The sequence below is a fragment of the Eubalaena glacialis genome, chromosome 4, assembly GCF_028564815.1.
Source record: "Eubalaena glacialis isolate mEubGla1 chromosome 4, mEubGla1.1.hap2.+ XY, whole genome shotgun sequence".
NCBI classification, from domain to species: domain Eukaryota; kingdom Metazoa; phylum Chordata; class Mammalia; order Artiodactyla; family Balaenidae; genus Eubalaena; species Eubalaena glacialis.
Genome location: NC_083719.1, coordinates 95,166,819 through 95,188,315, shown reverse-complemented (window position 1 = coordinate 95,188,315; position 21,497 = coordinate 95,166,819). Strand labels below are relative to the sequence as shown.

General features: G+C 41.8%; 1 protein-coding gene across 1 annotated transcript; it reads left to right on the top strand.

The window, feature by feature from the left end:
* Window positions 1–730: 730 nt before the first annotated feature.
* On the top strand, window positions 731–14,521 carry TICAM2 (TIR domain containing adaptor molecule 2). Its single transcript, XM_061189529.1, has 2 exons — window positions 731–848; window positions 13,598–14,521. Exon 2 carries the CDS (start codon window positions 13,653–13,655, stop codon window positions 14,358–14,360), a length of 708 nt encoding a protein of 235 aa, XP_061045512.1. The 5' UTR covers window positions 731–848; window positions 13,598–13,652; the 3' UTR covers window positions 14,361–14,521.
* Window positions 14,522–21,497: the final 6,976 nt, after the last annotated feature.

Sequence of the window (21,497 nt, the reverse complement as noted above, 5' to 3'; positions counted from 1 at the left end):
TTACTTGGTTGCTTTCCTGTTCTCCCTAAATATTCAGCGGAGTTCCAGTCTATTTCGGCTGTTCAAAAGAATCTGAGAAAGGAATCTTTCTCAAGGTGGCTTTTGGCTGGTGTTGAGAGTGGGGACGTACTGATACGCCACCACCCCCAACCAGGATGTGGCTGACTGCAGCAGTAGTCAGTGAGAGAACCCCAAAGAGAAAGGAAGAGCCAAGGGACCAACTTGGAGGACCCGGAGAGTCGCTGTACCTCGGGAAGGGTCTTAGAGGGTTTGTTTGGGTGAGACTGGCTGTTTCCTTCCTTTAGAGTCTAGGGGCTTCTGTTGGGAGCCCCGGGATCCGCTGCAGGCTCAATGCTGGGCGCGCTAGGTAGGCGCGGAGGCAGCGACTGCAGCTCCCACGCCCGCACTCACGTCTGTAAGGAACAGACAGCTGAGTCCCTTTCCTTCCTGGCCTCCAAGTTGGGCCTCAAGGGACATTAAAAAAAAGAGAAAACAAACAAAAAGCATCGCAGGGACAGTTACCCTGCGCGAGTTCCCTTCCTCCGCCCTCCCGGCCTCTCCTTCCCGCCGCCCAGAGACTTCCAGCCTCGTAAAGCCCAGACTCCCTCCGGCGGGGCCGGCCTGCAAGGGTTAAGTGGCGGCGCGTCCCCGAGGGGAGGGGACTCGGCGGCCCCCTGACTTCCGCGCGCCCCGCCTCGTGCGGCGCCGGGCCGCGGGCGTGGGGCGGGGTCTGCGGCGCGCAGTGGACCGGCCGCCTCTCCTTCCCGACGCCCACGGGAAGTCGCGCAGCGCTCGGCGGGCGAGGAGGACGGACCCGTGGCGGAGGTGCTGCGCCGCCCGCCTCCCCGGCAAGTAGCGGGCGCCCGGGCGGGTGGGCCGGGGGTCGGGCGGGCGCGGGGGTGGGCGAGCCGGCCGTCCTTCCAGCAGAGTTGCCTCGCTCTGAAGGGAGGACCCCGCAACTCTCTGCCTGTCTTGTAAGTTTCATTTTGACTAGGAAACCTATCTTTTAGAGAAACCTCAGAACCCTAAGCAAAGAGCCCAGCGTCTCAGAGGGCTTAAAGGTTCTGTGGGAGCCTCCGCCAGGCACACTTGAGCCAGTGCTGAAAGTTTTGGTTTTGGTTTGCTGATTTGGGATCTTGTCCCAAAGCTAATTTGGATAGAAATAATTTGGGCTGGCAGCTGTGAGCTTGTTTTCAGAATTTTGTTAGTTAGGACCTCTCCAGTTTTTCATGGCAGTAAACTTTGGTTTTAAAAGTCTTTAAAAATAATCTTAAATAGTGCGTTGGTTATAAATAGAGATAAGCAACTCCATTTTATGTCTCACTGAAATCAGAAAGTAGATGGGCATATATAGAATAATGCCTTACATTCTCCTGAAACAAAGTAAATGTTATTCAGATGTCCAGCTGTATGTTGGATGTTTTGCACCTCATCTGTTGAATCATTGGCTCCCTGTGGTATTTTTAAATTTATTCGTTTAACAAATACCTGCTGATAAATCACTTGCCTTTAAATAATCCCCGCTAGACCAAATGTCTCCTCCTAGGTCCCACCCATTTCTTTGCTCCCTTTTACTTAAAAAGACAAAAGAAAGAAAGAAAAGAAAGAGAACGAGAAAAAGGTCTTTGAAAGACTTGCCTCCAAGCCTTTATTTCTGCTCCTCCTGTTTCCTCCTCCACACTCTCATCTCAGGCTTTTTGTCTCCATCACTTCCATGTCACTTGTGAAATCCAGTGTCTGTGTACATTTCCACCTCCTATGACACAGTTGTTCGCTCCCTCCTCCTTGATATTTTTTCTGCATTTGGCTTCCAGGTCACCACCACCTTCTTCTGCATTTCCTTTCACCTCACTGGTCACTCTTTCTGTGTCTCCAGGCTTTTGCTTCTTTTCTCAACCACTGTTAGACTGCTACAGTGCTTGGTTCTTGGCCATATTCTCTTTTGAGCCATAACTTTCTCCCAAGGCAATTTCTATCCCAAGCCATATTTCATGACTATAAATAACATCTATAAGCTGATGACTTCCAAATTTTTCTTTCTAGTTTTACTTCTGTCCTGAGCTCTAGACGCATGTGTCTGGCTATTTGCTCAACATCTCCACTGGGAAGTCTGATCAGCATTTAAATGTAGTGTGTCCAAACAGAATTACTGATACACACCCACACAGTCCTCTTCTGTTTGCCCCTCACTTACCTTCCTTATCACGGGAAATGTTACTGCCATTCAATGAGGCTGAAACTCTAGGGATCGTCATTGACTCCTCTTTTCAGCTCTGACCCCACATGCAAGCATCCAGCAAACTCTGTTGACTCTACCTTGAAAAGATAGCTCAAGTTCGACCACATATTATGTGCCCTCTCTAACACAAACCACAATTCTCTTTTACTGGACAACTGTGAAGACTCTGATTTGGTCTTCCAGCTTCTACCCTTGCTTCTCTATAGTGTTTCTCCAAACAGCAGTGGTTTTTTAAAAATATCTAATCAGAACTTTCACTTCCCTTCAAAACCTTCTGGTGGCTTCTCATCAGAATCATAAAAACCAAATTCTTACGATGGCTGAAAGCCCTGTGTCATCTCACCCCTGACTGCTTCCCTGGTCTTATCTTCTGCTTCCCACCCGTCACCCTCCACCCCCGCCCCGCCCCGCCCCGCCCTGCCCTCAGCTGGAGTGGCTCTGATCTTGCTGCTGTTCTCCTTGCCTGCAGCAGGCCTCTGCTAGGCCATGGCAGGCTGTACACCTTCACTTTCCTCACTCCCCTGTTCAGATACTGTCTCAGGGGTTACTGCCTTAGTCCTGGTAACATCTTGTCACTGATCCTCTGGGTTGGTGGCTGTTAGATACTGAACGCTGTTCTCTTAATATTCCACGAAGCTTATGGCACCGTTAAATCCTTATTGGTTGCTAGGACTCTCTAATATTGAAAGTGCACAAGCAGCTTTCTCTTGAGTCTCACTTTGATAAGATGTACAAGTTTGCCCTTACAGTCTGTGTTTTTATAAAATGTTCCTGGTTTGGAGAAGGTTTGCCCTTTAAGGCTAGTTCTCATTCTTAAATATGGAAAATGAAAGGGAAATACTCTGTTTACTGGAAAGAATATGCAATATTTTTTTTTCAATTCCTTTGCTTCAGTGGGAAGCAGTAGTCTCTGATTCAGAACCTTGTTGAGTGGTACCAGTAACAGGTAGTTTTAATGGGAAGAAGAAAAATGAAGGCACTTGTTCAGAGAATATTATACACGTCTTTAAGTTGTGTAGTGACTGAGCCAGTGTCAGAATAACAAGAATCATAGCAAGATTCAGTTCTCTTTTTAAAATATGTGGGAATGGAAATGAAAAGCAATATTTTCATCTTCACGAAAAGCTGTTGGGAAATACAAGACCGTTTAATTTACATAATGTTTATTTCTTATTTTAATCCCAAGGAACTAGTTCTGTGATGTTACCAGTAGAATAGGTACTATTAGGCTGGCCAAAAAGTTTACAGAAAAACCTGAATGAACTTTTTGGCCAACCCAATACCTTCCTCTCTTTTAAAAGAACAGAAAAAAAATTTTTTTCTCATTTTAGAGTTGGGATTTCAGATGCTTGAATAAACATATACAATAGAAGATTAAATAAAATTTTAAAATAAAGGGATTTGGAATATGGAACAAAGAGTAGGAGGGTTAAAGGAAAGCCATGAGTGAAATCATGGTCAAATCTCCCACCCCAAGCTTCTGTATGTTGATTAGACAGCACTCATCGACTTGGACCTTCCTAACAGCTGAGAAAAGAGACAGGCTCCACAGATGAAAAAGACAGTGCTCAGGGGAAGACCAGTTTGTGTATTTTTGTTTTTCTACCTGATAGAAGCAATTTTTTAAAAATTAATTAAACATTTACTTGCTCAAGGACCTGTTTTAGGTACTGTGGAGATGAATATTCTGCCTTCTAGTATGTGTAATTAAGTAAGATATTGGAGGACCCCTGTTGGGTTTAGAGTTAGCAAATCCAGACTATTGGAAAATTTGCATATAGATTAAAAAAAAACAAAAACAGGAGATCAAACAGAGTTAAACCTGGAGGTGAGCTCAACCCATCCAAAATGTGCAGATATGGCACATAAGGTATATACTATTTGAGGCATTAAGTGAATGTGACCTCTATTTAAAAACAAAATGTAGAGAATAATGTATTTACTAAGAAATCTTTTTTTTCCCAGATAACATTATCATTGTAGAAAAAGGGTGTATAGATATAGATACATGTACATTCACACATCTACCATACACAGCTAACCAATGTTAACTTTTTGGTATACTTCATTCCAATCTATTTTCTCTATAGTTTGTTTTTACGAAGTTTTACAGTATATTTTATTTTATAGTCTGTTTTTTTCACTTATTGTTATGGAAGCATTTTCTCATGTCGTTAAAATAATTCATAACATTCGTAAACATTTTGATGATTTAATAGGGTTCAATCATATGAATAATATGACATAGTTTATGTTGCCATTCCCTACTTTTTGAACATTTTGATTGTGTACCTCCAATAGAATGTTGGCTAGCCTATGCTACTATGTACAAGTTCTCTAATAAGGAAATATAGTCATGTAACTCATACTTCAGAATTGCAATAAAATGTTTCCATAGACCCTGTGACAGGAGAAAGCTGAGCAAGTTTGAGAAACAAGAAAAAACACACATGTAGGGAACTGGGGGAGCAGAGGGAAGAGAAGCACGAGATAAGCTTGGAGCTGAAGGCGCTGGATCCTGCAGGGCATCCTTGCCATATTAAGAAATTTTGATTCTAAGAGCAGTAGGAACCCATTGCAGGGGTGTAAATGGTAGTAATTTGATCAGTTGTATGTACTTAAAAAAGATCGTTGTGGCTGCTGAGTGGAGAATGGATTAGACTGACCAAGAGTGGCTATAGGAGACCGATTAGGAAGGAGCAGTGTAGTAGACTAGGGGAGAGATGTTGATCTAGAGTGAAAATGCAGTGGGGAGGGAAGTGGAACATTTTGAGATGGGTTTTGCAGGTTGGCTTGCTGACAGCTTGGAAGTGAAAGTGTAGGAATGGAAGGGGAAAGTGTCAGTGATGCCTGAGGTTTCTGGCTGTTGTAACTGGGCAAATGATGGCGCCATTTTCCATGGTGGAGAAGTCTGGGAAAATGAGGTAGAAGCTACCTCCCAGGCCAGCAAGGAAGACAAGTTAAAAGTGCTGTGCGATACATATTATAAGAAATATGAGCAGGATATTATGGGCAGCCGGAGGAGGAGTACTTAACTCAACCTGGAGATCAAAGGAAATGCATTCTGCCAAATATGACCCTTGAGCTGTATCTTGAAATGAATGTACCATATTTATATTCACACCATTTTTAAAAATGTAACATAATTTCTCATTAAAAAATCCATACATTTGGATAGGCTGGTCCCTATTCTGATTGAGTCAATAATTTATATGCTAGGGATGATAAAGAGCTATCTGTTCAGCTATCTCTCAACTTGAAAAACTGTGTCAGGTCTTATATTTGGAATTGTCTAATTCATTCATTCATTCAGAAGGTATTGTTGAATGCTGTCTATATGCAAGACTCTGGAGATACAGTGACAAGCAAGACAGATTTGGTGTTATTCTGATAGAGTTTACAGTCTAATGGGAAAGATGAGAAACTAAGCAGATACTCAAACATGTAATTAATTGTAGTGTGACTAGAGCCATGAAGGGAAGATATAGGGTTTTAGACTCCTACAGATCCCTAACATTTCTAATGCAAGCTTTGGTACCTAAAATGAAAAATACAGGCACTAGCTTAGTTAGACTGTAAGTATCAATGGGTAATATTTGATAATTAATCCTTTCCTTTATACTGGGCCTTTGCTATCCTTATGGATTCTGTGTAAGCCCCAAAAGAAGAAAATAAATAAATGACAGCTGACTCTCAATAATGTTATTTCAGTAAAGAACAGGTGGATTCAAATTCTACCCATCCTATTCCTGAAGATATTGATCACCCTAGTTGGGATTTTATTTTAATAAAATATTTCCAGTGTGAAGAAGCCTGAAAGAAAAGTCTACATGTTCCTTGTCTGGCTGGCTCAGGTCTATTCTGTTGGGTCCTGACAATAAATACCATGGGCGATACAGGCCACACGGCTCCTGTTGGAACTATTCAGTTCTGCCTCTGTAGCATGAAATTTGCCATAAGCAATACAGAAATGAATGGGCATGGCTGTCTTCCAGTAAAACTTTACTTATAAAAACAGGTGGCAGACCATGTTTTGCTGCTGACCTGCTGTAGTTCCCTGGCCTGGATTTGGATGTTGTATCAATCATAGTTTTGTTGCAGAGAACAGAGTCTACTATAGCTAGTTTAAGCAGAAAGGTGTGCATTTGAGGATATTACAAAATGTACAGTATCACTGGGTAAGTTGAAGAGCTAGAGTCCAGATTGAGTTTCTAGGAATACGTCAGACCACCACCTACCGAACTGGTCTAGTGGCGCTGGAGCTTTTTTAAAATTTATTTATTTATTTATTTTTGGCTGCGTTGGGTCTTCGTTGCTGCGTGTGGGCTTTCTCTAGTTGCGGCAAGCGGGGGCTACTCTTCGTTGTGGTGCGCGGGCTTCTCACTGCGGTGGCTTCTCCTGTTGCGGAGCACGGGCTCTAGGCGCACGGGCTTCAGTAGTTGTGGCATGTGGGCTCAGTAGTTGTGGTGCGCGGGCTCTAGAGTGCAGGCTCAGTAGTTGTGGCGCACGGGCTCAGTTGCTCCGCGGCATGTGGGATCTTCCCGGACCAGGCCTTGAACGCGTGTCCCCTGCGTTGGCAGGTGGATTCTTAACCACTGCGCCACCAGGGAAGTCCGGAGCTGGAGCTTTTGCCACAACCATGAAACCTCCTGTCAGATCAGCAAGCTGCCAGCTCTGAATCACACCAACTCTGCTAGAGTCTTAACCAGCAAAGTCACTGCCTCATGCTCTGCCTCCCTTCATATTTAACTCAGACTAGTAAGTACATCTGATTGGCAGAACTTAAATTACTTCCAGAACCCTAGCTTCAAGGAAGTCTAGGAAATAGAGCTTTTAGTACTTGTGGTACAGGAAGTACAGGAAGGTTCACTAAAAGGAAGTTGGAATAAGTTTTGCGTGAGCAAATCTGCAGGATCTGTTACAGAACGCCCCTTTGGCTACTTAACATCCGTACCGTCCCTTCATTCCATACCTAAACCTCCAGACGATGATAGCAAGAAATGTGCTCTCTTCCAATATAATGCAGCCATCCCTGATAAAAAAAAGCAAAGTGCACTCACCTTCTCCCAAGAAGCTAAAACCCAAAGTCCTGTAGGTCACCACATCATCTGCAGTATTCATCACAGACATTAGCCCGGGACCTAGCACCCTCAGGAGTTAGGTGGCCTCTCTCCTCTCCCAGGGAAAGGGGGAATAGGAGAGAGAGCTGCCCAATGACCAAGAGGAGAACAGCTCGGCTCTAAGAAGCTCCCGTCCATACTTTTCATCCTTTCTCTCTACTAGCCAGTTCCCTCCGTTTCCAAGCATTCTGAGTTTCTCCTCTCTTCATGAAATCCTCTCCCCACCCTATGTTCGTTTGTAGCTGTTGGCTTCTTTCCTTCTTAGCTAAGCTTTCCCCTCCCCCACCCCCTCATCCTCATCCTCTAGACTCTTGAGCATACCGGTGACTCCCACCATCCCCTGTGACTGCTCCGGAGAACCTCAAGGGGCTCAATGCCTTGGACGCTGACCACTGCTCGAGGTACTCTCCTGCCTTGGCTTCCGGATTCTGTGCCTGATTTTCCTGCTGCCCAGGTGCCGCTCCTCCCTCTCCTTTATGGGTCCCCCTCCTCCAGGTGCCCCTCAGGCATTGATTCTGTCTTCAGCTCTCTTCCTTCTCTTTTCTTTCTACTTGTTTTCAGTTACAGATTTGAGCTAGTGTCAAGCTTTTATCTCCCATCAAGATGCTCTCCTCAGCCTCGGACCTACATGTGTAAGTACCCATTGGACAGCTCCTGTTCCAGGTCACAGGCACCCTAAGCTCCCTGTGTCCCAAACTGGATGAACTGGTCAACTACATCCGACCCCCACCCTGCTTGTCTCAGCAAACGACTCAGCGAATGTAACAAGGCATATACTTGGGAAGCATACTTGATCCTTCTTTCTCCGTCACCCTCCCAACCCCTGGCACCTCCTACATATCTTCATCTCCAACATAACTTCCGTAGTTCAGGGCTCTGCTTTCTCATCTAGGTTATTGTAACAGCAAAATGATCCTAATACACTGTGCCCTCTGGTGCTTCAGTGTTTTTTTTTGCAAATGGTGCTCCCACTGCCTGGAAACCGTCCGCCTCTCGGCCTTACTGGTGCAGTGCTCCCCACTGCGTGTCCATCCTGAGTGCTCTGGTAGCACCTGTTATTTGAATGAAGCACCAGTGCAATGAGTCCTAATTATCTGCTTATCCTGGGTCCACATCCCTAAAACCCAGCAGGTCTTGGTGCAGAGTAAGTTTTCAACAACCCTTATTAATAATGACAAAACCTATTTATTAATTGAATTAAGCAAAGAAACTATTAATTTTGTATGTATTTCCCACAAGATGGTGCTATTCAGATAGGAAAGACAACTAAAAAGTTCCCTGGGGCTAAAGGATCCAAGAACTAGATGCCTAAATGTTTGTTAAATGTGTTACATTTCAGAGGCAGTGATTTAAACGCATAAGCTTTTTCTGTGGTAAACACATGGACAGGTTGAAAATGGTTTATGCATATGTATTTTATTATCAAATTATTACTGATCATTGTTTTACTTACTGCTTTTTGGGAGCCTCTCTTCCCAAGTGGTCAAAATTTTTTTTAAATGGAAACAGTAACTCTTAATTCTAGGGCAACAAACTTTTAAGGAAGGTTGTATTTGGGTTTTTCAGAGATACAGGACCAATAGGTTTTATAGAGAGAGAGGAGGGAGGGTGGGAGATTCATTTTAAGGAATTGGCTCATGTGACTGGCGAGGCTGGCAGGTCCCAAATCTGCAGGGCTAGAAACAGACAGGAGATGACTTTGCAGTCTTGAGTCTGAAGGCTGGAAACTCAGGTGGAATTTCTATGTTGCCGTCCCAAGGCAGGATTCCTTCTTCTTTGAGGAACCTCAGTACTGCTCTGGCCTTCACTTATTGAGTAAGTTCCACCCACACTATTGAGGGTAATCTTTACTCAAAGTCTACTGCTTTATTTATTTTTAAAAATAGAAACATAGTTGATTAATACAGTATTATATTAGTTTCAGGTATACAGCATAGTGATTCATTATTTTTACAGTTAAAGTCTACTGCTTTAAATGTCAGTCTCACCTAAAAAATACCTTCAGAACGACATCTGGACTGGTGTTTGGCCAAACAACTAGGCACCTAGCCTAGCCCAGCTGACACATACAGTTGACTCTCACAAAGGTCTTGGTGAGGAAAGTAAACTTTGTATGAAAGAGAAATTCACACTGATGTTTCACTTTTTAGTTTGGGACAGGGGAGAGAGGGCTGATGGCTGTAACCACCCTGAGGAACCTCCTGGGAAATTTCTGCATGGAGAGGGGCTGTCCTGGGATAGGACCCAACGGGTGCTGCCCTGACTGTCTTCCAGCCACAGAAGTCTTCTGCTGGGAGCAAGAGTACACACAGACACTAATCAGCATTGGGTAGGGCTGAGGAAGAATAATAACCTTGTGGACACGGTAATCTCACCCCAATGGGCTCCATCCTGTATCATTTATACTACAAAATGAGATTGAGGTTTGGGGCAGTCCTAAGGAAGGGGTTTTGCTTCCTCTTTTACTGAGAACAATGAAACAGTCAAAGGGAACTTCTGCAGGTGTCCTCTGCCACATCCACTCACCCCCCTGTAGGCACACAGCTTAGTTCTGCCTTTTCTTATTGCTACTAAAGTAAAACCGTAAAGTTTTCTTTGGCTTCTTTGTTGTGTATTTAATAACAATATTAACTGCTAACGTTTATGGAGCACTCTTCTAAGCCATTTGATCTTTGTAAAAACCTTAAAGGTAGGTATTATAATTATCACCATTTTACACATGATGAAATCAAAGCACAGAGATATACGTACAGTAATTTGTACAAAGTCTTGCAGTTTTTTTTATAGTAGGGCTGGGATTTACATTCAGGCAGTCTGATTCCAGAGCACGTAGTCTTAATGAGAGTGGAATTTTTTATTTGTCTCTTGCATGCTCTGATTCTTCTTTATCTTCTTTCTTATTTCCTATAACATCTGTGCACACTTGCCCAGTGTGCATATATGCCGTGCTGTTCTTTTCATCTTACTCCTACTGAATGTGGGGGGATTCCTTTGGCACCTTCGTTTGCCTAGCTATAAAGTGAATACATTCTGGACTGTCTTTCCTTCTTATCCTGGACCTGTTGATCTTCCCTTCAGAACTTCAGTTTAAAGGCTCCATCCTGATGGGTTGTATCTTTCCACGTTTCTGTTGCCCTGAAGGGATGTGATTAGCTCAGTTGGGCTGTGGTCAATAGTAATTGGTAGTTTTGGTCTTAGATCTTTTCTGGGGCAAAGGATGGAGGTGGAGGTTTCATTCTGTCAAGTGAAAAGCAAAACAAAACCAAAAAAGGTTCAATCTTACAGAGAGCGATTTGGCCAAATCTATCACTATGACAAATGCATTTGTCCTTTGATACAGAAATCCTGTTTGGGGCAATTATTCTGCAGATGACCTTGCACATAAATGACCTTTGTACAAAGTTATTCATTGCCGCATTGTTCATGATAGTAGCAGACTGGAAACATCACATATTGAAGAACGGGACAGTTATGGTACATTCACATGCTAGGAGATTATGTAAATAAGAGGAGGTTCTCCGGGTGCTGCTATGGAAGGCTCTGAGGTTATATTACTAAGGGAAAAAGCCATCTACTATCTATCTGTCTATCTACCTACCTACCTACTGCTGTTTGGCAGTGTATGTGTATATAAACAGTAATACTTTTTTTTAAAAAAAGGAAAGAAAAAATACATGTATTCATGAAGAAATATTGGAAGGATATAGGAAAAACTAATAAAAGCGGTCACCAGTAAGAGGCCATGGGGGCAACAGGATGGATGGGGAAGACAAGGATGGGAGTGGGACTTTTCCATATAAATATTTTCGAAGTTTACCCTTCTAAAAAAGTAAATAAAGAAATGTCCACACACACACACGTTTTTATTCCTGTGAACAGTGATCCTGTGTGCCTCTCCCCTGCAGCCACCTTCACTCTCCTCCCGCTTAGCTGAGGGGAAGGAGCTGAAACCTCAGTGTTTAAACCCTGATGCTAACTGTCCCTGATGGAGGAGGAGGGCACGGAAGAGGCTTCGCAGGATTCTCCGTGCCAGCCTTCTCCCCTCCCCTATTTCCTTCTGTGTTCCCTGCCTTCCTTCTGTTCTCTTTGTTGATGGAGTTAATTAGCTCCGGGTGAACACAGGTTCTCCCCCTTCCTTCCAGCCTTGAGAACCCCTGTGAAGAATCTGGACCACTTCCCCATCTCTGACTCACGTGGTGGTGGGAAAGGCAGATCTCCAGCGCAAAGCTTCCCACATTTTTTCCCCTTGGCTAGCTCCTGACTCTCCTCTCCAAATTAGAAGGTTATGGTGAAGTTTTCAGACATTGTCACTAATTTTCTCCTCGCTGGTCTGCTTCGGGTGGGGGTGGGCAGGAGTGTTTGGAAATTGTTACAGCACATCAGATTTCTGGAGTATTTTGCTGTTTTTTGCTGACCAACGTTTAAGAAAAATGAGACGTAAAATTGTAATTTTTCTTCGTAATATAATTCTTTTGTTGTTTATTTTTATTTATCTCAAAAGATTCTGTGTTCTGACTCAACACACCATTTTACCTTAGAAGTTTTCAACACTTTTTAGTGAAAATCTTTTATATTACTTCACATGCACTCATTTGCAGCAGCTAGTGATTAAGATAATGAAGTTAAGTTGGTTTAACAAACCTGTCTCAACGAATAAGTGAAGATCATTTTAATTGACACTTTAATAGATTTCTCTGGATAGTTTTTTTTTTTTTTAATTCAGGGGAACCTTCTTTCGCAATTCTGCATAGTAAAACTTTTTTCATGATACGATAAAAAAGTCAGCAGTTAATCCTAACCAGTGAAGAGAGTCTGAGTTCATTTAGGTTTATTAATTGGGGTATCAATAGCATTGGAGGGTTGTCATGCCTTAGACTACCACTTGGTGGCTGGCACAGTATACTGTGGATCAGAACCTGAAGTACAGACAGAATAAATGACAGGCAATAGCCAGCAATTCCTTCACTATTTAGAGGCAGTAGCAAACCCTTTCACTCCTTATATACATTAGAAAAAAATTCTCTGTGTTTTTCCTTGTTTTTTCTTCCCATAACAGTTTTTCACCATTTTTGCTGAATGGTTGCTTCTAAACCTGACATATTTTGGCATATGTAGCTATGTTACTTAGGTCATAATGAATAAAATTCTAATTTCTTCTTGAACTCTGGTCTTTGCCAATGAACAATAAATAAAAATGCTTTAGAATATAGCCTATGGGCCCATATTTTGAAAACATGGAATTTATAATTACCTATTCTAAATTTTCTGTCTTTTGATAAAAAAGAACCCCCCTTGAAACTGCCTGTTTGGGGGTTATATTAACAACACTGCAGACATTATCTGAAGATTTATTTAAATTAGATTCACATGGAGTACCTTTCTTTCACAGCTGATCTAATTCTTCCACTCTGAATTTAGGATTTTTGAAATAAAAGAATGAGTATAGACTACAATGATCATTTGTTAATTTCGCTGGAGAAAATCACAAGGCTTTGTTTCCAGATTTCACTTCCAAACCAAGATGTTAATTTCTCCCTAGGTGAATAAATGTTTTCTTAAGTATTCCCAAGATTAGCTGGAAAATATATTTCTTACTTTTCACAATCCTTATTATAGTTTCTCCACCAGCCCCACTACAACATGGCCTGATCCTAGACAAACAAAAAAGCTCTGAACCCGTGAATTCTGGGCAACAAGTCGTTTGACATTTCAGATCTTCTCTTCTGAGTCAGTAGAGCTGCCTGCTAGCCATCTTTAGGATATTTGTATTCTGTTTTGTATTTGTGTTTGATACAAAAATAAATTTTGTATTTAATGTTGGAATATTCTGTTTCTTTAGGTTTTCGTGTTTCTAGCTTACACAGTAATTTGGTTATGGAGAAGTTGGATTTAAACTCCATATGGGTAGAGTTGATATGGTACCTTTTCTCTAAAATACCAAAGTAATTTATTTTAATTTGGAGGTTTATAGTGTGATTATAATACCATTTAAAATTTCCACATATCTCCTGTTATATTAAACTGGACCCTCTGTTTAACTTACCCTTGACTACCTGTGGTAGCCCTTGTGAAGCTCAAAAAAGACCAGTGATTTCATTTCCCAATGATCTGTTTGGCAATTCTTTCTTAGAGAACTTTATATTATAATCTTTTTGAGGTTTTCGGGGTGAATGAAATTTTCCATTTTTAATGTTTTGATTAAGTTTACGGTATTCTGCTTTGTTATTTCTCCTTTTAGAATGAAATGAAATGCTGAGAAATAAAGCTTTCCTATTCTGATTTGGATCTTTATAATGGGTATCGGAAAGTCTAAAACGGATCCCTGCCCTCTTTCTCTCTCTTGGGGTAAAAGCCACAGTGTGGATACGAGTCAAAGACATCACAAGTCAGATTCCAAGAAATCTGAAGAAATCTCCCTGAGTAATGCTGCTGCTCATAGCAATACAGCAGAGATGCCAACAGGGGAGCAGGAGGGAGCCAAGGGAGTGGAGGAGATGCCAGAAGAGGAAGCAGAAGAAGAGGTGTTCCTCAAATTTGTGATACTGCATGCTGAAGAAGACACATACGAAGCCCTCCGAGTCCAGAATCTGCTGGAAAATGACTTCGGCATCAAACCTGGAATAATCTTTGCTGAGATGCCATGTGGCAGGCAGCATTTACAGAATTTGGATGATGCTGTCAATGGGTCTGCCTGGACAATCTTATTATTGACCGAAAACTTTTTAAGAGATACCTGGTGTAAGTTCCAGTTCTATACGTCCCTCATGAACTCTGTTAACCGGCAGCACAAGTACAACTCCGTCATCCCCATGCGGCCCCTGAACAACCCCCTGCCCCGAGAAAGGACTCCCTTTGCTCTGCGAACCATCAACGCCCTGGAGGAAGAAAGTCGTGGCTTTCCTACACAAGTGGAAAGGATTTTTCAGGATTCTGTGTATAGGATACAGCAAGCTATATGGAAAGAGACCAGAAATATGGTACAAAGGCAATTTATTGCCTGAGATGGAACACACAACACACAGCAGGCTCTTGTTTTGTAAAACAAATGATTTATCTTCACTTGAGAAAGCAAATTTCTGGGAAAAGTTCAGATGAAAGAGAACCTTACTCTTACAGAAACTTATGGAGCCCAAGAAAGATAAATTTCTGCAGGACAGTCTATAGAATTGTGATACTTTTCAATGTTTCCATAAACTTGAAATTGTCAAAGTTTCAAGAACTCTGTTTCCTCTCATAGTTTTCCTAGTTCATGATTACAACAAGGGATATTTTAAATTCATATTCCTCGTATTGAACTTGATCAAAACCTTATATGATAGACATTTAAAAAGTACAATAACACTTTGATTTTGTTCTCAAAGGAACTGCAGAAAAAAATGGCCTCGAGAGATCCGACCGCCCTCACTTTCGAGGCACCTCTCATGAATGTTGCAATAAAGCGTTCCCGGTGTTGTCACCCAGAAATAGGGATAGCCAGACTAGAACATTTAGAATGTTGAGTGCTGATAAATATGAAACCCAAAATAGATGTGAGAATGGTAGGGCTCTTTAAGAGAATCCAGTCAAATGTGTTTCCTTTCTGCTGGAATTTGTATATTTGGAGGCAGTTCCCACCACTGATTAGTGACCCATTTGATGGTATTGTGGTCAGGGACTTCGTGCCTGGTGTTGACATGACCCCTGGAGCTGGAAGCTCTCCATTGTTGGTCATTGTGTGTGACCAGGAGCTTCTGAAAGGTGTATGTATCCTTGGCCAGATGTTCTCCTTTAAAATCAATAACCTCTCCTATGGCAGCTGTTAAAAATTCCTCTCTCACACAATGCCCTATCAAGGAAATATTTCTCAGCTAGGTGATCACAGAGCCTGACTCTGTGTGTGTGTGTGTGTGTGTGTGTGTGTGTGTGTGGTGTTGTAGATCACTTTCAGACTTGGGATAGAAGTGGGAGATGCGTTTTCTGGCGTCCTCTTCTAGTGCCCCACACTCATAGCAAACCAGAGGCCCCAAGAGGACCGGGTCCTGTCTTTCACAGCCCTTCTGCCCCAGCTGAGGTTGAGGGAGAACCATCAGATACAGACCAGGGACGAGGCGGAGTGTGAATCAGGTCACGTTGTAATGAGAAAAGCAGCAGATGGGGATCAGGAGACCTGGTGGTTCTAGCCCAGTCTCTTTCACTGAGGATGAATGGGACCGTGGGCAAGCTATTTACCCTCCTTTATCTGTGAAAAGAAAGGATTGGATTGATGAATCTGTAAAGGCCTTTGTCCTCTCCCAGAATGTGAATAACTAGGAACCAGAAGAGGGAACAAGCAAAAAAAAAGGTAGAATTGTATAATGTGATTTTATAATAGATGCAGGAGGCTTCATACATATGCTCACAATGAAAGGCTATTGTATATGTTTACAGTGTAATTGATTTCTAATGCTTCCCATTACACTTTTATAGTCACAGAAAAATATTACAATACGTGCTTACTCAGATTTTTTTTTTTTAATTTTTAAAATTTTTTCTAGGGACCCTTGAGGAAAAACATTCTACCCTGTTTTTCTTTCTCTTTATTCCCACTTCTCCATATCCCCTACTAACACTAGGGTCTGCTCACAGCTTTCTACAGTCCGCCTCTTCGTAGTCATGAATCAACACGTTTCATAATCCTGCAAATAAGTCAAACCTCCCCCAATACTAGTACTTATCAAAGATGAGATTCTTCTCATTGTGTGGTGACTTAAAGTTCCCTTCTATCATATTAGCGTACTACTAACTTTTTTTTTCAGTTCTAATGATAAGCATTCATTTTTTTTTTTTTTTTTTTTTGCCACACTGCTTCCTGTATCTCCAATTTCATATACAAATAAAACATTAACCACTCGCCCTGCCTTCCTGCCAAAGTTGGAGCAATTAATGCTGGATGGTAATTTTTAAATAAGTGTTTTTATTTTTTACCTTTGACTAATAAGCTTGATTATTTCCAAGTCCAGTGAAGATTGTGGAAAAGTGTTTTGAAAAGAGGCACCAATCTGTACTCCTCCACAGAGCACCAGGCACAATGTCTCACTCGATTTGGAGTTACATATCTATATTTTTATGATGAATAAAATGTTAAGTACTGAATAACTGTCTATGCTGAAATTAACCATTGTAATAAGGGATTATCAAAATAGCTAAACTGAGGATGAGAAGAGGTAAAGGTGTGGCCCTAGTCGTGTGAGTGTGTATATACGCATGTACACATGTATAGATTCAGACTTACAGGGAAATTCTGTAAAATTTTGCCACATGCTGGAGAGCATCCATTTTGATTGTCTGCAGGTCTCTTTGCCCACCCTGGAGCTTCACAGAAGAACCTGAGTTGTGCCTTGTGTGTCAGGATTCTTTCAGCTGTAAGAAACAGAAAAGCCAATGCCATGTGACTTTTGCACTATAAGGTAAACTTACTATCTAACCTAACAAGAGGTCCCCTAAGGTATGGTGCCTCAAAGGTGTCATTCAAAACCCAGTTCTTGGGCTTCGCTGGTGGCGCAGTGGTTGAGAGTCTGCCTGCCAATGCAGGGGACACGGGTTCGAGCCCTGGTCTGGGAGGATCCCACATGCCGTGGAGCAACTAGGCCCGTGAGCCACAATTACAGAGCCTGCGATTCTGGATCCTGTGCCCCGCAACAGGAGAGGCCGCGGCAATGAAGGGCCCGCGCACTGCGATGAAGAGTGGCCCCCGCTTGCCGCAACTAGAGAAAGCCCTCGCACAGAAACGAAGACCCAACACAGCCAAAATAAATAAATTAATTAATTATTAAAAAAAAAACAACAGTTCTTATATACAGTGGAATATTGTGCCACCTTAAAAAGAAATAAAATTCTGTTACATGCTATAACGTGGATGAACCTTGAAAACACAATGCCAAGTGAAAAAAGACACACAAAATGACACATATTGTATGGTTCCATTTATATGAGTTACCTAGAGTAGGCAAATTCATAGAGAAAAAAAAGAGAGGTGACCAGGGGCTGGGGGGAGGGAAGAATAGGGAGTCATGTTTCATGGGTACAAAGTTTCTGTCTGGGATGACGAAAAAGTTCTGGAAAAGGGTAGTGGTGGTGGTTGTATGACATTGCGAATGTACTTAATGCCCCTGAATTGTATGGTTAAAATGGTAAATTTTATGTATATTTTACCACAGTAATTTTTTAAAAACCCATATGGTCTTTCCATCTTTTTGCTCTGCCATCCTCAGTGTCCCAGCTGGGCTTTCCTTAGAGTTGTACTATGGCTGCACCAGTGTCAGGCACAGATATCAGAGCATCCAGCCTAATAAGACAGTGGGAGTGGTTCACCCAAGTGAGGAAAAATATTTCTTCACTGCATTGTTGAAAATTGCTTATGGTGATAATAAAAAGCCATCTGACTTCTAATTGGTTTTATTATTATTTTTAAATTCTCTCCACCTGCATCCAGGTGGACTACTCCCATCACCTCCCCCCTCCCTCACACTGTTGTGGAGTCAGACGCCCTGGTTTTTTTTTCTTTGATGCTCACCGTGTATCTCTATTCTCAGTTCTATGGTATTTGAGTATTTACATTTTCATCTTTACAGATATCTTTTTTTAATTTTTAAAATTTTTTAAATTTTTTAAATTTAAACTATATTTGAAGTATAGTTGATTTACAATGTGTTAGTTTCAGGTGTACAGCAAAGTGATTGTTATATATATACATATATCCATTCTTTTTCAGATTCTTTTCCCATATTGGTTACTACAGAATATTGAGTAGAGTTCCCTGTGCTATACCATAGGTCCTTGTTGGTTATTTTATATATAGTAGTGTGTATATGTTAATCCCAACCTCTTAATTTATCCCTCCCCCCATTCCCCTTTCCTGTTTGAAAACAAACCATAAGTTTGTTTTCTATGTCTATGATTTTTTTTTCTGTTTTGGAAATAAGTTCACTTGTATCTTTTTTTTTTTTTTTTTTTTTAGATTCCACATATAAGCGATATTATATGATATTTATCTTTCTCTGTCCGGCTTACTTCACTTAATATGATAATATCTAGGCCCATCCATGTTGCTGCAAATGACATTATTTCATTCTTTTTTATGGCTGAGTAGTATTCCATTGTATGTATGTACCACATCTTCTTTATCCATTCCTCTGTCGATGAGCATTTAGGTTGCTTCCATGTCTTGGCTATTGTAAATAGTCCTGCAGTGAACATTGGGGTTTGAATCCCACCTGTGTCCTCTATAAATTGGGATGTTACACAAGACACATAATCTTCCTGGGTCTCAGTGTTCTCATCCAAAAATGAAGATAATAATGCCTCCCTGGTAGGGTTATTTTGAGGATTAGATGAAATAATACCTACGAGGTACTCACATAGTACCTCACACATAACTACCATACCAGTTCTATCCTACTAGAACTATTGTTGTGGCCTACACACATTGACTCTGCAACATGGGGTGGGGCAGAGGGAAAATATAATTACCCACAACCTTGTTCTTGGAACCATTGTAGCTTGTAAGGAATAGATTTTTAAACAAACAGGAAGCGAGATGCTGGGTCTTGTTTCCGTGTGCAGGACAGTTCCCGTCCAGGCACTGAACAAGGAGCGCCCTGATCCGCAGGGGATGTGTGAGCTATAGCTGTTGGCGTGGAGGAAGCTGGGGGCAGGGAAAACGCGGCAGCGGGGCCCCTTGACCGTAACAAGTTAGGGAAGTTGGGCCATAGACTAGAAAAGCAGGAAAGTGGAGTCTAGAAGTGCCAGCTTTGAAGCCGGTTCAGGGGAGTGGCCCGGGTGCGGATGACTTCAGCTGTGTTTTTTTGTTCTTGATGCTCAGAAGAGGTAGATACATTTTGCATATATTTGCATTTGAGCAGGGTAACCCATTTAACTCAGCCCTCTGCTGGGGCTCAGGAAGTGCCAGATAATTTTGTTTGGGCTGGGAATACAGGCTGGATGAAGCCTGGTTAGACCGTTTTCCCCTCGGGGTGGGTGGAGGGGTAGTGAGAGAAGCGCTCATCTGCTTTGCTCCTTCCTATCCTGACGAACTGGATTTCTACCTTGAGTTCAAGGTTGCTTGCTGGGCTTAATCCCTTCCAGTGCAAGTCAGGGCTGTTTTCCACTTCAGTCCCCTGTCGTTCAGTTTTGCAGGTCCTAAAGCCTTAGTCGAGCCTTGGAGTGGACCCAAAACCTGTCAGAGCCTCAGGCCTACTCATGTAAGGATCAAGGGAACTAGTTACAGAAACAACTTCCTTGGGTCCTCCCAACCCATGCAGCTCATTCCTAAGTCACAGGCCTGCGTAGCTGGTGAGGTGGGATCTAACACGTCTGCCCTGGGTGTCAGCCCCGTGTCTGTGCCTCTCCTCCACATCACACTCTAACATTGCCCGGTCTGTGTCACCTGATGGGCTGTCACGGAACATGACTGTGTACTCTGTACTTGTGGGAAGGGCTGAAGGGTGAGGAGGAGAGTTCAGAAAGCTGCCAGGCACCTGATGAAATGAAACCATAGTATCTGAAAATTGACGTCCTTAAAACAATGACTGAAAGGAATGAATGAATACAAGAGACCAGTGTTTTTGTCCATGAAACTGATGTTTCTCAGGAGATTCCAAGTAGAAAGAAATGTGTTCGATTTTGAACACCTAGTGGCTAGATGGGAACAATATTCTTACCTAAATTTGTATTCCAAGTCATACTTGGCAACCTGTGTTGACAATTAACACATTAAGTATGAGATGGAGTAAATAATACTTGAAAGTGCCGTTAATTAATAACTCAGAGTACAAAAATGGTTTGATGAAAAGCACAACAAGTTAACCTGCGGAGGAAAATAAAAGACGGTGGTGGCCCCCCCCCTCCCCTTTGCCAGTGCCCTGGCTTCCACAACTGTTTACTCCATCCTCTACCCTGGTTCACACCTCCCTCCCTTTCTGGCAGGAGCCAGAATAGTTCTGGGGGAAAAGAGCTCCTTTATTTGGTATAGCATGCCTCCATTCTCTCCAAATAGAGTCAATTCTGAGTCATTTTACTCTGAGGTGAATAAATAGGAATGCCTTTGTTAGCAAATAACTTGCGTTTAATCAGTTTCGTAATCTAATTGGGAATGTGCCTTCCAGCTACCGCCTCAAACAACAGGGTTCAAACAAGGAAATCTCTACAAACTAGCTTCTCCCAGGGGATTTCCGCGGTTACATTGGATAGGGCATGTAACCGGCTTTCCAGATTGCTTAAGTATATTTTATAAATAAAAACACTATCACATGAATCTAAAATTATATTGGGCTGATGGTTGCACAATTTCACAAACATGCTAAGAACTGTTGAACTGTACACCTTAAATGGGTAAATTTTATGGTCTATAAAATATTGCTCAGTAAAGAATGAACAAACAAAACCCCACAAGGTGCAACAACAAAATGCTGTAGTGATTTGGAAAACAATTTGGCAATAGCTAGTGATGTTGAAAGTGACAATATCTTGTGAATCTAGCAGTCCCTCCTCTGGATTTGTACCCTAGAGAAACTCTCTCACAGGTACCCAAAGAAGCACATGTAAGGAGGATGTCTACTGCAATATTCTTTGTAATAGTAAAAAACTGGAAACAATCTAAATGTCCAACAGTAGGAGAACTCTAGAAATACATGATGGATCATATGGTAATTTTTTTTGATTTAATTTAATTTATTTATTTTTTTATACAGCAGGTTCTCATTAGTTATCCATTTTATACATATTAGTGTATACATGTCAATCCCAATCTCCCAATTCATCCCACCATCTCCACCCCCGCCACTTTCCCCCCTTGGTGTCCATACATTTGTTCTCTACATCTGTGTCTCTATCAGAAATACATGATGGAAGGTTCATACAGTTGAATACTATAGAGCATTTAAAATAAATAACAGCTACGTATATCATCATGGGTAAATCTCAAAAGCATAATGCTGGAGAGGGTACAGCAAGTTGTAGAATAATATGGACAAACAGATACCATTTATATAAAGTTATGAAATACAAGATGGCATTTTTTTAATGGAGACACACATAGGTGGTGGTATATTTCCATGCTTTTCTGTATGTTTGAAATAGTTAATAATCATTTTTTAAGTTCGCACACACTGATGGTCATGTTA

Bases quoted from the DNA above. Each gene is read 5' to 3' on its own strand.
- TICAM2 (XM_061189529.1), top strand. From the start codon at position 13,653: ATGGGTATCGGAAAGTCTAAAACGGATCCCTGCCCTCTTTCTCTCTCT.